We start from the raw sequence: 15,604 nt of genomic DNA on the forward strand, positions 1-15,604 counted from the left end.
GAGGGGTAGAAACATCACTGTTTTCCTCCCGGGCACAATCGCATTCTTAACTACTTTGTTGACATATCCTAGATATGCAGGTCTGCTGTTATAAAGGACCTTTTTACATCCAACAGAGCAAAACCTATGTCTGAAAATGCCATGTTACTACAATCCACAGGGATTTAAAAAACATCGGCCGGGGTGCTTCAGCAACTAGACACCGCAGAGTTCAAAATTCAGCCAGTTCCTTCCAAGCGGACGGCACAAGAAGCTGAAAGCCAACATATTAAACACAACACCCAGAGAGGCCATCCGCCAGGAATCACTTGTGGAATGCATAATTCTTTGTTTCCTGCTGTTTGCAGATCATCGATCAAAAATCTATGAATGACAAGACTCAAATTCAGAGAACAGCAGACTGTAGGGGAAAGGACTTCTCTTTGAAAAGTCACTTAAAGACACATCTTTTGTTCCTTTTCTAACAGGAAGACCTTGGTGCATTCTTTAGAACAAAACGATACATCAATTGTCCACAACTGGTAACGTCTTCAAAAGGTCAGAAAATAAAGCAAATGCATGTGTGCCTCTGAGCATGCTCACAACAAAGAAGGGCCTGGGAACACCCAGAACTCTGAATCCACCCCGTTGGAACACAGCTGCTTCACAAGCAGTGGTGAAGATGAATACATTTAAGATGCTCCTGGGAGTAGCATATACTCAAAGTGGGAAAATTAATAATCGTACTGGCACTGTCAAAGCAATGTTCAAAACTCTGGCTTGGAAAAGAACTGCTCCCTTGGAGCCCGGTTACTTAAGACACTGCTGGGCTCTGTTTTTCTTGACTAGTAATTGTAACCTTAATTTTAAGAAAAAGAAGGCCCAGTAAATAGTATTATTACCATTTTCTGTTATCAATGTTTTACTTTTAAATCTTTAGTAGAATGCTGATTCTTTTTAATTAAAGCAAATAAACCTTAATGATTCTATTTTTTAAAATTTATTTTATTGAAGTATAGTTGATTTACAATGTTGTGTTAATTTCTGCTGTACAGCAAAGTGATCCCATTATTCATATACTTTTTCATTACAGTTTTTCACGGGACACTGAATAATTCCCTGTGCTATACAGTAGGACCTTGTTGTTTAATGATTCTATTCTTTCAATAAAATACAATAAACACTAAACTATACAAAACAATGACATTTATTGAATTACGGCTATTAGAATCTATTTCTTTTATCTCAGTAAGACACATGAATCGAATGTACTGAAAAGGGAATTGTGCAATATTTGGCTAAAGGGACATGACGAACCAAGAAATCTTCACTAGTCATAAACTGAAAGGATTGAGCTGAAAAGAACGCATTTTAAAGACAGAGATCTACAACTTTCCCACACGCCCGACAGTTACCTTGGACAACTCCATGCCTGGCCCACACTGCTTGCAGAGAACACAGTTTCCCGACCGATCCCGGAATTCCTGTTGTCCACAGTCTCCTGTTTCACAGATCACTCTACACGCCTGAAAAAAATGTTCCACAAAACGTTATCTTAAGGGAAGTTAATTCTATTTTTCACAAAAAAGGAAGAGTATCTTCAGTGTTATTCACATAATCACTGAATGTAAACATTAATTCAGAGTGAGGCCAATTCAGTTTTCACTTCAGGAAGAATAACCACTTTCTGGAAAAGTCAGTGGAACAATTAATCAACAAGCCTGATTCCTCTCTGTATTCCTTGAATGAGAGTCCTCTTTTTCTGGATTTAACTGCTATCTTCTTCTGGTACTTTTCTGAGTACCCAAGGTAAAAATAGGTAGAAACTGCTCTTTTTTCTAAGTAAGAAGATGTATGAAAGAACAGTTATGCAGAGACCAAGGTCCTTTTGCAACCTGAAAAAATCTGAATTCAAGAATTATATTTTTGCTCTTTAAGAAAACATATTCAGGGCTTCCCTGGTGGCGCAGTGGTTGAGAATCTGCCTGCCAATGCAGGGGACACGGGTTCGAGCCCTGGTCTGGGAAGATCCCACATGCCGCGGAGCAACTAAGCCCGTGCGCCACAACTACTGAGCCTGCGCGTCTGGAGCCTGTGCTCCGCAACAAGAGAGGCCGCGATAGTGAGAGGCCCGCGCACCGCGATGAAGAGTGGCCCCCGCTTGCCACAACTAGAGAAAGCCCTCACACAGAAACCAAGACCCAACACAGCCAAAAAAAAAAAAAAAAAAAAAAAAAAAAAGAAAACATATTCACCCATAATGAGTTGAATAAATAAATAAATGGAATACATATACTAGTCCCAAGAACTTTGCTATTATCCTTTAGACATATCTGATACCCAGCTTTGATGTAGAAGTTTTTCAGCTGAATTCCATTTACTTAGAGTTCATCATTCAAAAAATTCTGACAATCGTGAGATCAGTAAAATTCCTGATAATGATGAAAATAACAATGGCCCAATTCTCTGAACGCTTCAGAGTAAAAATGTCATGTAAACATGAACTTACTTTCCTACTGATTGCCATTTTGCCACTTAAATGGGACCTAACAATATACTTTTTTTAAAAATTAAAGTATAGTTGATTTACAATGTTGTGCTAATTTCTGCTGTACAGCAAACTGATTCAGTTATACATATATATACATTCTTTTTCATATTCTTTTCCATTATGTTTATCTCCAGATATTGAATATAGTTCCCTGTGCTATATAGTAGGACCTTGTTGTTTATCCATCCTATATGTAATAGTTTACATCTGCTAACCCCAAACTCCCAATCCATCCCTCCCCCATTCCCTCCCCCTTGGCAACCACAAGTCTGTTCTCTATGTCCTAACAATAAACTTTGGTTCACAGCATAGGACTTAAATGGAAAGATTATCTGCTTTGCAAAAACAAAGGTTGTAAGTCATTTTCAAGATATAGCCTTTATTTCTTATTTTACCTAAAAATGGTAAGTTCATCTTATACACACCATCCTACAAAAGTGTGTATATCTGCTTCTTAACAGATGGCATTTCATTAAAAATGTTGATATTAACAGAATCTCAGACTGGTGACAACATTCAGTTCAAACTCTTACATCAAGCAGGGACTCCCTCAGTAACATTCCTGACTATTGATACAATTTTGTTTCCCTAAAGGAAAACTGAGAACCTTAGGAAGCACTGGGGGAACAGGGACTGGTGTGTGTAATGTCCATCGCACAAGTGCACAGAAATGGTTTTTGATGGTTATAACGATGGGAGGTTATTCAGTACAAACTGCCTTCACCTTGAAGCAAATATCTATAGTGAAGTCAGCCAACCACCTTAAATAAAATCACAGCCTTAACCTCTAGAGCAGGCAGAAGGGAGAATTCAAGGTGGGGTTCAAGACTAAACCATGATTTGGGGCTAAAAGTCTAGTAATCACCTCCCACCTTTCTTAACCCTCATTAACAACCAATCTTAGAGGAGTTTGTGGTTTTATTTAAGGGAGAGAGGAGATTCCCCTCCACCACAAAGACACTGCATCGCTTTGAGAAAGAAATGCCACAGCTTCTCTTGTGGACCATTTCTTCCAATGTTTAACAACCTCAACTCAAGGAAGGGATGTTTTCCTTACATCTATCTGCATGTCAGACTCCAATCGGACCCCATTTCCTCTTACTTTGTCTTCCAAGAAGACTTCAGGAACTGTCTTCAGTGTAAATAATTCTTTTTACATTTGTAGATCATGACTGCATCTCCAGATTAAATGTTTCAGTAATTCTTTTGAACAGCTTCATAGATGTTTTGTGTTAAAGTTTTCAAACATTACAATTCTCCATCTATCTTTGATGCTTTTTGAAACCAAGAAGGATATAAATAACTATATAAAACAGTAGCATTTAAGAAATGATTCCTAATTTTTCACAAACTGTGAAGTCATGAACTCCAAACTAGAATCTAAGGTCTTGTTAGGCTGTGCTGTGACAGGCATCTGCCTATAAACTCAATGGAGTATCATTATCATGCGGCAACGAGTGATGCTGTGATTTTATGACTTCACCTAGATTTAAATAAATAATTGCGACCACTGTTACAAAAGTCAAGACCCAACAGCAACCTTTGACTTATTAATTAAATGCAACAATGATAAAATGAATCTGAAAGAAAATTTTAAGATATGGGGTTAGAAATAGAAAATAGATTGGGTACTAGTTCTATGAATTCTTTCCCCACATTCTTATGAAAGTAAAGAGTTGACTTACCAAACAGGCTAGTAAAACTACAACCGTGAAAAATGTTTTCTGCTGTTCTAGTAGCACTTTGAAAGCCATCGCTCTCATTAAATGTATTTCTGGTTGAAGAGCTCTAAAAGATAAGAAGATACAGTTAACATTAATAACATGAGTGACTGCATTCTGTATTTATTATACAATGTTACCATTTATTACATACACTAGTAAAACATAATATTATTTAGTATGTTAGTAAAACATAACACTATTTATGTTTTAAAAGGAATCACCTTTTAAAAGGATACCACAGACAAATACTATGTAATTCTTTACAAATTTAGGTTATGAGAATTGAAGCTTTGTCTACCTACAAAGTATATACAAAACTCCTGCTGGCTCTGAGTTCCCAGGCTACACATGCCTTTATTTTCTTTCTATCCAAGTCTCTACAGTGTCCAGTCGACTTCACCCAGCAGAGAATTACATTCAAACTGTGACTTATAGAAACCTTCCATTTATACGGGTTTAGTCATACAGGATGATAACAAAGATAAAATAACAATTAACACACGCTAAGCACGCCATGCCAGGTACTATTTTAAGCAGAACTCATTTCATCTTCACAACTACTCTAGAAGGTGGATACTGTCATTATCCCCATTTTAGAGCTGGGGAGACTGAGGCTCAGAGAGGCCTGAGTCACTTGCTCAAGGTCACATCGCCAGTGAGAGGCAGAGCTGGATGCAAACCCAGGTGGGTGGTTCCAATGTCCCCGTGTCACATACACCTGAAAACAACCTGCTCCGTTTAATAAAAACTGTGTGCTTGGGTATCGGGCCTTCAGCTCCACTAAGCAGCAGAAATAGCTAACATCTGGCATTTGTGAGCTCTTCCCCAAACCAGTGCAGTACAAATCATCTACTAGCAGAAAAATGAGCATTTATTTAAAACCATCTAAAAATCATTTACAAGTGATGAATTGGAGGCACTATCCTGACATTTCAAGAAAAGGTAAACTAAGCCTCTATATCTTTACCAGGAATGATCGAAAATGTAGAAACGAATCTGTCTTGTTTTGTTTTACAGATTCACTCAATGTCAAGAGAAGAGATTTATTTGAAAATTTTTAAAAAGTGAAGACTCACCTGGTCGCTCCATCGATCAGGCAGAGAAAAAATGGTTCAGTTTCTCTTTAACAGAAACCCAGAGCAGAGAACCTGACTAACTGGAAAGAAACCAGAGCAGAGAACAACCAGAAGCAAAGAGCTCAAGAAAAACAGCAACAATAACAACAAAGGAAGCGGGCAGAGCAGGCTGCTGTCCTAACTGTGGACCAAGCAGCCAGCCAGGGGCGCGCCCCACCCCCGCCTGGGGACCAACCCAGGTGGTCATCCCAGCTGCCCCAGCAGGTCCAACCACCAGGGCAATGAAAAATCATTTTTAAGCTTGGTTGAATGAAAGACCCATTTTGAGTGAATTCACACGGCTTTTTTTTTTTTTTTTTTTTTTTTTGCTTTTCCAGCTTCTTGGTCATAGCTTTTTTTCCCCTTGCATATCTCAAAATCATCCAGCAATTACCCAACCATGCAACCTGCTGCTGTGTAGACACAGGATTGGGGTCAGAAGATAAAATCACATTCCCTGAAAGGTATGCTTTAGGCTATCTCTTTCCCAGCGGGGTCTTCAATTTTTTTTAATGTGTTAATTTTCTAAAAGTAAAAAACATAAAATCTACATGGAAGTAAACTAATATGGAAAAGAGGGTATAAATACCAAAGCATTTACATAAAACATGAGAAATAAAGAGATCGATAGAGTCTGTCCGTAATCGGTCGGTAATCGAGCATCTAGTTTACACAGAAAACTCTCCTGGGATACGGTGCTGATTACTGTGTAAAGCACACAAACACTGCAGCATCTTCTTGTAAAGGCACATCAAGCTAGAAGTCATGGCACTATGATTCTGACTTTGTAAGATACACCCATTTTGTGTACAAAAATAAATATGCCAACATATTATCAATGGTTTAGGTTTATACTGTGGCGATCCAGGTGAATTTTTTACCCTCTTTACCCTAAAAAAATCTTTGTAGTGTAAATATTTCATTCATAATGAAAAAAAATATATGTATAGTGCTCTTGGGGCAAAAAAGGTACGTAACATGATCCTTTTTGAAAGTTTATAACCTAAAAAAAAGGACGAGATAAAAAATCACATATACACTACCAAAAAAAAGGAGAAAATTTGAACAAAGTGTACTATGATTTTTGCATCACAAAGATTTTGGTATTTTTTAGATGATAGGGTAGAAAAAAATTAACGGAACTAGAGCCAATGTGCTGATTTGTCTTATCTTCCCAACACACATGCTAAATTGAGTAGTTTGAATGGGAAATACAAAAGGAGCATTGCTACACCTAAATATCCAGGGGTACAGGTGGGTTTGTCCCTGCAAATTATCTTCTGAACTCCTCGGCCTGGCACCTATGCCCTGTATAATCTCACCCGCCGGCCTGCCGGTCTCATCACGGGTCACTGCTCTCACTGCCCGCCCAGCTCAGCCATACCCCGATACCCACAGTTCTTCTGGACACCCGTGATCCTGCCCTCTTGGTCTGGACAGCCTTTCGCTTTTTGGGTCCCTCTGGGAACCAGCTCAAGTATCACTCTACTGAATGCGGTCCACAGCCAAGCAGCTTGAGTGAAGTGAGGTCCTCCCTGCGTTTCCACAGCCCTTTCCACGTCCATGGACAAGACCCATCATGCCGCAGGTCAGTTTCACTCCCAGACTGAATGTTCCTTTAAAGCATTCAATCCTAGGATCACACCTAGAATTCTCTGTGTTCCCAGCGTCGAGCGCAAAGGTGCTCAGCGAACGTTTCCTGAATTAACTAAGTGAATGAAGAAGCACAAAACAACGAAAAATACACTGTGGAAAACACCTGAAATTTGTTTGCACGTAACAGATCTAATTCTTCTGGGGTGAACAGGATAAACATTCTGTTTCAGATTTATATAAAATCTTATTGCCTTCTCAAGGCATTCAGTGCCTTAGATTAGGACACAGGATTAAACGATACAGTGACGTATTTTAAAAAATCCTAATTGGCTTAAAAAGCGCAAGCAGTTCTTCACAGAAGATTTCTTACACTGGGAGCTGGGGATTGAACCGTGCCACTGAAATACGCCACTTCTGTTTTCCGTGGCTTCTTGCTTAACCTGGCTTTTTATACCAAGAGGCTGAGATGTAATTTAGACTTGGGTGGATGATCCTGAGAGCCATCAGGCGCTATAAAGGCCAAGTTCAAATAGTCTTCTGCAGGTAAAGCCACCATAACTGAAAACAGCCTGGGCGTTATTGAGAATGGTCACGGGAAAAGGGCAACCGGAACACCTGGGTTTTCAGTCCCATTTCTTAGCAGAGTCCCTCTGAGACCACACATCTATAGAGACAGAAACAGACCCCTTTTCACGGGGTGTGCGGAGGGTCCACTGCGATAATGCAGGTAAGATGCGCAGCCCGGGGCCTGGGACACAGTAAAAGCTCACGGCTGCTAATGTTGCCGTGGCTCCTGCTGCTCTTGGGAGCACCACTTACCAGCTGCGGACCTGACCCAAGTCTGTCTCCTTCTCTCTGAACTGGGCGTCGCGACAGTACCGCCTCCTGGACGGCCGTGAGGAATAGTGAGCTTAACAGCTGGAAGATGTCACCGTTCCTGGCCCAGAATAAGTGCTCGATACTCGTTAGCGATGGTGGCCGCCACTGTTAGTGATATTATCCTTGAGGAGCAAATGGTCCAGTGTGTGTGTGACAGCCCCTGAAGGCTGCAACTTTCTGGACAACTGTGGGACATGATGCAGACAGTCGCAATCGAGGGGCAGGTAGCGTTTCAGACCTCTGGACTGAGGCTGCAGAAAGCGTTCGAAGACTGAGAACAGGGTCAGTGTGAACTTAGCATTCATGGTATCAAGTACTGTGTCGGTGCTTCAGAAGAAGTGCAGCTTCTTTCCTTACTACCTACCCTCTAAAGTAGATCTTTATCCCCACACAATGGGGAGAACGCTGTGGGCCGAAGGACACATGTACTAGAAACAGTGGAAACCAAAGCAAATTCACACTTGGTGACCCCGAGGCAGGGCCCTGGTGCTCTGCCAGCTTGGCTAAGGGCTGTACCCACCGCGCTGAGCATCCAAGTCCCTTCCACTTAGCACAGTAGGACTACATCCACCTGGTCAACACGAACAAAGCTATGTAACCACGTAACACGCTGAACGAACACCAACTCTGATTAAGCAGTTATTAGGTGCCTGAAGGGAGGTGGTGCCATCTGGGGTAGGATGCCGCAAAGGTGTGCTTTGCAGGGACTCCCAGCTAAGCAGGGCTGCGGAGACTTTTCATACCCCCTGGCCACACACTACTTAGAAATAAACAATTTAGCTGGTGCAGTGTTATAAGCGTGACCTTGAATTTCCTGGAAACAAATGAAATACCTTATGAAATGCTTTGGCATTCATAAAAAGAAGGAAAAGTTAATGAAATAACAAGCATTTAAGTAATAATATTTAAAATAAAAATAAGGCCATAAAAAGGTATTTACTGAAATTGCTTTTAACTTCTGGGTCTGGCCAAGGTAAAGAAATGCTCTTATAGACAGAATTCCGTGTTCTGTTTATCTGGGGGAGGACTTGTCAAGCACAAGATATACACATTATGAGATTATGTATAATGGGCCCACGAGGGTTTTCACGGTTTGCCTAAATATCAGGAGAAGACCAAGGATGCTGGTTTACAGGAATCTAGGTGTGTGGCATTCCTGCCTCGCCATCTGCTCTACAGCAAATGCAAGCAGGTGTCAGGAGAACCAGGCAAGCAAAAAAGAAGAGGCAGGAGCCCAAAGCACAGAGCAGGCAAACACTCTGTTAAGCGGCAGAGAAAGTGGCTGCTTATCAAGTTAACCTGCTCATTTGAATGAATGGTAACTAACAGGGAGGCGTCCTAATTGGCCAGCCTCTAGACGGGGTAAATCCAACAGACGCTAAAACGAAGTGCAGCCCCCTTCCCTTCCTCGTCCAGATCCTGAAGACCTGGGCTGGTGCGTCACCAGGCAAAGCTCAGGGTTTCCGGGAGCAGCTGGGGAGGGGCAGCCCCCTGGATCTGAACCGCAGTGGCTGCTTCAACCTGCAGGTCCCTCCACTGCCGCCCCCTCTTTTGCCTTGGGGCTCTCCTATACACTGTGCCTCATCTACCATGCCTTCCCTGAATCTGTCAAGCCGGGATCTCCCTAAATCTGGCACGGGCACCCTCCTTGGTGCTTCCATAGCACCCTGGATATCTCTCTGTCTCACAGGATGATTACCTGGTTCCTTCTCTCTCTTTGTAGCTCTTGTATTGCATCTTGCCAGGATGCATTGTTTCCCTCTGGCAGTACAGCACTTAATTTTAAAAATAAGTTTTCAATATTAAAAATGGAGCATTTTCCTGAAAAATTAGAAAGCCTGGCATCCACGAGTCCCACATTAAGGCAACATGAGCTACAGCTGAGCATCTGTTGTCCCGTCCATAGAAGAACATAGGCATCTGGTGCTCCAGTCCCTACTCCTCCCTATTGTCACAGGGGGCAACCTTCCTTCATTCATCATCAACCAAGCCATCTGAGTTTACCATCAGTTAGGGTCTGAGGACTTCATGACAAGAACTGCGATTTCCCTCTAGAGCTGTTAACTCACCCAAAATATGTGCCCAACAGATGCTGAATAAATGAAGAAATTCATTAGCTAGGGATAATATTTTTACTCTTAGGGCTGCTGTAAGGGATAAAATAATAGAGGGGAAAAATCTGTGCAACCACAGCTTAAGCTTGAACTATAAGTGATGGTGGTAGCACACAATTCAGGTGAGGACCCCATTTCTGAATATAGGGCTATAATGTCGACAAAGATCACCAAGGAGGAAGATCTGGTATGTATCTTTCTAATTTTAACAATTCAGTAACCTTTTTGAGAATAGTCTTTATTTGTGATCTTATAAATAACCAAAATATATGAATCTGAAATAATTCAAATAATCTGGATAATTCATTTCAGAATAAGTTGCTTAATTTTCTTTTTTTTTTCCCCCCATCCCTTCAAAGCCATTTGATTTATTATCCAGCACACAGGGCATGCAACATGTAAACATTTTCATCTAGCAAAACTGTATTAACATTAGGTCATGAAGCTACAACCAACTCATACATTTTTCCAATATGCAATAAGCTGAAATATTTTTAAAGAAATCAACATTAAAGTACACTGGCAGGCTTACAATTTATAAAATCAGCACTGAAGTGACGCCAATGCCACACATACAGCCTTTTACATTTAATGGTGGAACAGAATCATAAATGGCTGAGAATAATGTCAGTCCCATATGTGAAGAGAATAAAAAAGTAATTAGAAATTTAGGGTACTGCTATTTCCAAACGGGGCAATAACCCCTAGCCTCTAGCTGTTCTTTATCTTCGTCTTCAATTTCCCTATATCCTGAAAATTGTTCTTCCTACACGGTAGGGTTGGCAGCCCTTTTTGTAGCCCAGGAAGCTCACGAAGGTATGTGGTAATAAAAATATACATATTGTTGTTGGCTGGGAAATGAGAATGATTTCCCTTTTCAAGTCAAGAAATATTTTCTACTAAAAACTCTACAAGCTTTAAAATGTTCTGTTGCCAAATACAATATCTTCAATTCCTCCAAAGTTCAAAAACATTAGGGGCCAGTTACCGTCAGGCTCCTATAATTTTTTTCAACAGAACTTAACCTAGGATACGGTTTTTTGAGACTAATTCTTTTCATTTCTCTGAGCTGTAGATGCTATCATTTTTGCTTTAGGAAAATCAGTCATAGTGTTCTCAGAATGTTCAATCAACAAGCGTATTGTAACTAATGTACTCTTCCCCCGAATTCACAAATGTTTCTCAATCCTAAAATACAAATAGGACAATTGTAGCATCAAGGTCTGAGGGGACCCCAAACATTGACACAATCTATTCTAGAGAATTGTGCATAATAATGTCTACAACACAGCTGTTTAAATTTTTATTTTAGAAGCCTGGATAGATTCCAAAGTCCTTCTTTGTAACATGTGTAGTGTTCTCCATTATAAGAGGCCTCCATTCTTTTAGAATTTCCTCAGATTAGAGCCATCCGAGCAGACGGAGGGGAAGAGTTGGCTGAATAACATCTAATCTTGAGGTAGACAAGCTCCTTTGTCTTATATAATTGCTGAGGTTGGTTGTTCTCTTTTTAAAAACCCAGGTCTTAAAACGTCAATTTAAAAGGTACCTATTCTGTGATGTGTGGACTAGACGATAACCCAATACTGTTTAAACATCTTACTTTTAAATGTAAACATTTGAGACAGATAAAATACGATGAATGAACTCACTGCTCAGCCAGTAAATCATGAAAGGAAATTGCGTTCCTACTGCTTGACTGTTCTTTTTCTTCAGCCAGAAGGTCATTTTAGAAAGGCTATGAACATTTAAGAATCAGCTGCCATGAGACAAACGCCTTGAACTGTTTAACTGTTCCCGGCTCTCTTATCACATAAGCAGCTGTCTCTTTATTTGGGGTGTACATTTATTCGAGGTGGGTATTCTCATTCAACCTGTTGTCAACAGATAGAGCATGCTGGCCTTTTCCAGATTTTTAAATGCTTGACTTTAAATATTGATTCATCAGATTTAAGAGGACTTGGCTTTCTTCATTAAAGATGCCTTCAGTTTTTTGTGCTGTGTTATATTTTGAATCGTTGAACTGGTTGCAGAGGATTGGGTTAAGTTTGGGTTCAGAGATTTAAATAGGTGAAAAAGGAGAAGAATATTCTCCTCATGTTAGCAGAATTCCTCACTTAGGTTTCAAATGTCCCCAACATACCCTGGATTCATACATTAGAGCTACAACTAGTGAATTAAATTAACATATTAAGCACAGCATGTGATTATTGTATGTATGTACAAACACATTATATATAAATTAAATTTGATGACCATCTAAAGTAAAAAAAAATTTTCTTTCTGTTCTTTTAAAAAGCCTCTTAAACGTTACTTAAATTTAGCAGTGTTCCTTATTCAAGTCTTCTGGATAGGAAAGGCACTTTACATTGCAATTTCAAGTGCACAAAAAGTCTTCCTATGTCCTTACCTTTCAAACTCAAAATCCAGCCTGGACTCAAGAGCCTAAAAATACCCCCATCAAAGAAACAAATAACTTCCATGAATGTCCCAGAAAATGCTAACACAACATCCTAGAGCTAGCACTTAGTATGCAAAAACATTCCAAAGTTAATAAAGCCATGTGGCCTCAGTAACAAAGTAGATGTCATGAGACACTTCCATGGGTTAAAAAGGAACAAACATAGAGCTCATGATAACGCACTATGTATTCATGTCAAGGCAGTATTTTCAAAATGAAATTGCATTTCTATGTTTTGTATTATTCTCAGAACTTGGTAAATATTATGCGAAGCAAAACTCTTTTTAAGTACCGACATCTCTGTGAATACCTGTCAAAAACTGTCTTCCAGGGAAGGACTCTATTCTCACCCCCTCTAGTTACATATGTTTAAATTAGATAATAAGCAGTGCTTTAAATAAACATGTTTTTAAACTACACCTAAGGTGAAGCTGTACAACAGAAAACATATGGAGTAAATCCTGAACGAATGCAATATAATCTTTCCTTTTGCATACAAGTATCTGGTCATGAAATAACAACATATTAAAATAAATCCTTCTGTTTACAGAAGTCATGTTTAACAATAACTGTTTCTTCTTTATATAAAGAAATCGTCTTCTAGTAAAGGAAAACTGTCATTGGAGTAAAAACCACCCATTCATAAGTAGTTTGTTAAACTGTTTCAATTAAAGAAATATCGAACAATGCTTATGTTTTTTTTTTTGTTTGCAAATTGAGTCCTTTCATTAAAATGCAAAAAAAAAAAAAAAAGTGACCTGGATTTCTTACAATGGTAACTGCAGGTTTGACGCATAGTTCGCTACCATCAAAACAGATCGCTGTATTTGGATGCTTCCAAACGTCATCCTCAAGACTGTATGAGCTAAATTTCTGTTCCATGAAATGGCATGAGACCCTTGACCAGGGCTGTGAGAGCGGCCCTTCCCATCACTGTGTCTACGGGCTGTTGGCACATCCTCCGAGTGCCCTCCCTTCTCCCCAGCTCCCGCCGGGCCGGCCGGCCTGCAGACCGCTTCCCGCCAGGACGGGCTGGAGCGCCCCCGTCCAGGCCCCGGGAGAGCCTCGCGCACACACTTACACACTCAGGCACCTTCGCCTACATGCAGTCTTTCTATTTACAAGACCCCTGCACAGCGGGGCTCAGCGCGGCCACTCCCGTCGCCCACGGGGGCCGGGGGATGCTCACACCCTCCGCTTCCTCCAGCTGCAGCATCTCGGTGGCCTTGCTGTCAGCCCTCCCGAGAGTCGCCTCCGCCGGCCCTGTCCTCCCGCCCCCTACTCTGCACGCGAGCAGCCCAGGCCGGCGCCCCCTCCCTCCACCCGCAGCTGCCTCCTCTTCGCGCGCGTTGCGCGCGGATCCGCCGCGCGGCGCGGCGCCACGGCCCCGGGGGCGGCGGGGAACCTACCTTCCCGGGTGCCTAGAGGCTGCTCCGCAGGTCCCGGCGGCGATCTGACGCTCCGGTACGTGCTGAGCCGGGCTGAGCGCGCGGCACTCGGTGCGGAGCTGGGCCGGGGTCCCCTCCACGCGCGCACACCCGGCACGTCCAGGCGCCGCGGGTCCGCGCTGCCCCGTAGCCCAGCAACGGCCGCCGCCTCCCGGCCCCGCCCACCGGGAGCCCCGCCCACGCGGGAGCCCCGCCCACATCGGAACCACCGCCCACCACCCACCCTCTGGGCCCCGGGCTGCGTCCCCGCAGACCCCCGGGTGCCCCAGGCCGCGGTCCAGCCGCTGGTGGCCCCCGGGCTGCGGGAGCTGCTGATTGCATCCCGCAGGCGGACCTGGGCAGGCAGGAGGGGGCCCACCAGGACCACGGAGAGCGGGGCTGTGTCGGGGACCTGCCTGCGGCTAGGGGGCGCCTTCGCGTCCACCTGGACCTGTTTCCAGGCCTTTGTGCCTCTGCGCTGCCGGTGACCTTCCACCCCGCGCCCGCCTCTGCGCCAGGAAAGGCCCAGGAAACGGTGTGACACGTGTGCGCGGTGGGTCCGGATCACCAGGACCCGGCCCACCAGCCGCCTCGTCATTTGCAGATGCTTTTCTCGGCGGGTCCTCCCCATTTCGCTCGCCGGACATTGGCCTCCAGAGGTCGGGATGCTTCCACCGCCTCGGCGCGGGCACAGCCCAGTCCGGCCCAGGCCCCCGGGGATCGTGGGCGGCGCAGGTCCGGGCTTTGTGCCTCCACACGCGGCTCGAGGACGGTGTCGAAACTTCTCCACTTTGCGCGCTTACGAAGCGAGGCTAACGGTGCCCGCTCTACAGATTTAGTGGAAGGAGTAAAAGAACCATGTACAGAACAAATAGGTTTTCGGCACTACAATGCTGTAGAAATGTAAGCAATTGTCGTTCATCCGTCCAGTGAGAACGTGGACAAACTTCCCCCCAACCCAAGAGACTGCGCACGCACCGCGTTGGTGCAGGGGCGCCCACCACTTCCTGTGTTGGTTTTGATTTCCCCGGCACACCTGCACGTCTCTTTGAATGGAACCAAATCCCATGTTTCCTTTCTATACCGCAAGGCCCATAGTAGCGGTCAATAAATGTCTGTTGAGAGAATGAATAAGTTGTCACAGTTGGTCACCAATCCGCCCGTCTCATGACCCCGCACTGAGAACGCCGAATGCGCTACTAGGTACTTGTACAAAAATACATTAAAAATATCCTTCCAAGTGTCAGCCCCATGGCTGTCATGGCCGGAATAGAAACCGCAATCACGACTTATTTTTAACCATTTACAAATGATACGCACTGTCTTACCTGAATGTCAAGGCGAGTGGGCCTGTCCCCAGCCTACCTGTCAGCTGTGATCTGGGACCACATCACACCCCGAGGTTCCCTAACAAGCTCGCCCTTAGCTGGAAGTTACCTGTCTGTCTAACTAGACCTCACCTTCCCGAGGGCACAGCTTATTTTCTTCGTAGCCCAGAGCCCGGCACACAGGGCATCCTGCGGCCGCCGTGGTTAAGCTGACTTACTGCTGCTTCTCTGTGAGGTCTCACACACTCACCCCCTCCTCCTCGTTTCCTCTTCATCCCAGCACCTGGTCCACGGCCTGTGCCATACAGGCCCTCCGCGCCTCTCCCCTGAATGCCCCGCCCTCAAACCTCCCTCCCGGCTGCTCTGCTCCACCCGTCCTGCTTCCCCTGCCTTTCATCGTGGTCCCTGTCCAACGAAAAGATTTACAAAG

General features: G+C 43.4%; 1 protein-coding gene across 7 annotated transcripts in view; it reads right to left on the reverse strand.

The window, feature by feature from the left end:
• TNFRSF19 (TNF receptor superfamily member 19) overlaps nucleotides 1-15,604 on the reverse strand; it is a 98,084-nt gene that overhangs the window by 69,027 nt on the left and 13,453 nt on the right. For 2 of the 7 annotated variants that reach the window (XM_082435686.1, XM_082435688.1), the window contains exons 2-3: nucleotides 4,216-4,318; nucleotides 1,395-1,505 (exon numbers count right to left, since the gene is read on the reverse strand). In XM_082435686.1, the coding sequence (XP_082291812.1) occupies nucleotides 1,395-1,505; nucleotides 4,216-4,293 (189 nt within the window). In that variant the 5' untranslated portion in view covers nucleotides 4,294-4,318. Of the gene's footprint in view, nucleotides 1-1,394; nucleotides 1,506-4,215; nucleotides 4,319-13,828; nucleotides 14,014-15,174; nucleotides 15,554-15,604 lie in introns of those variants that run through there. The other 5 variants (XM_082435687.1, XM_082435684.1, XM_082435685.1 and 2 more) reach the window with 5 other exon arrangements.

The sequence above is a fragment of the Balaenoptera physalus genome (genome assembly GCF_965194825.1).
Source record: "Balaenoptera physalus genome assembly, chromosome: 18".
Taxonomy (NCBI): Eukaryota; Metazoa; Chordata; class Mammalia; order Artiodactyla; family Balaenopteridae; genus Balaenoptera; species Balaenoptera physalus.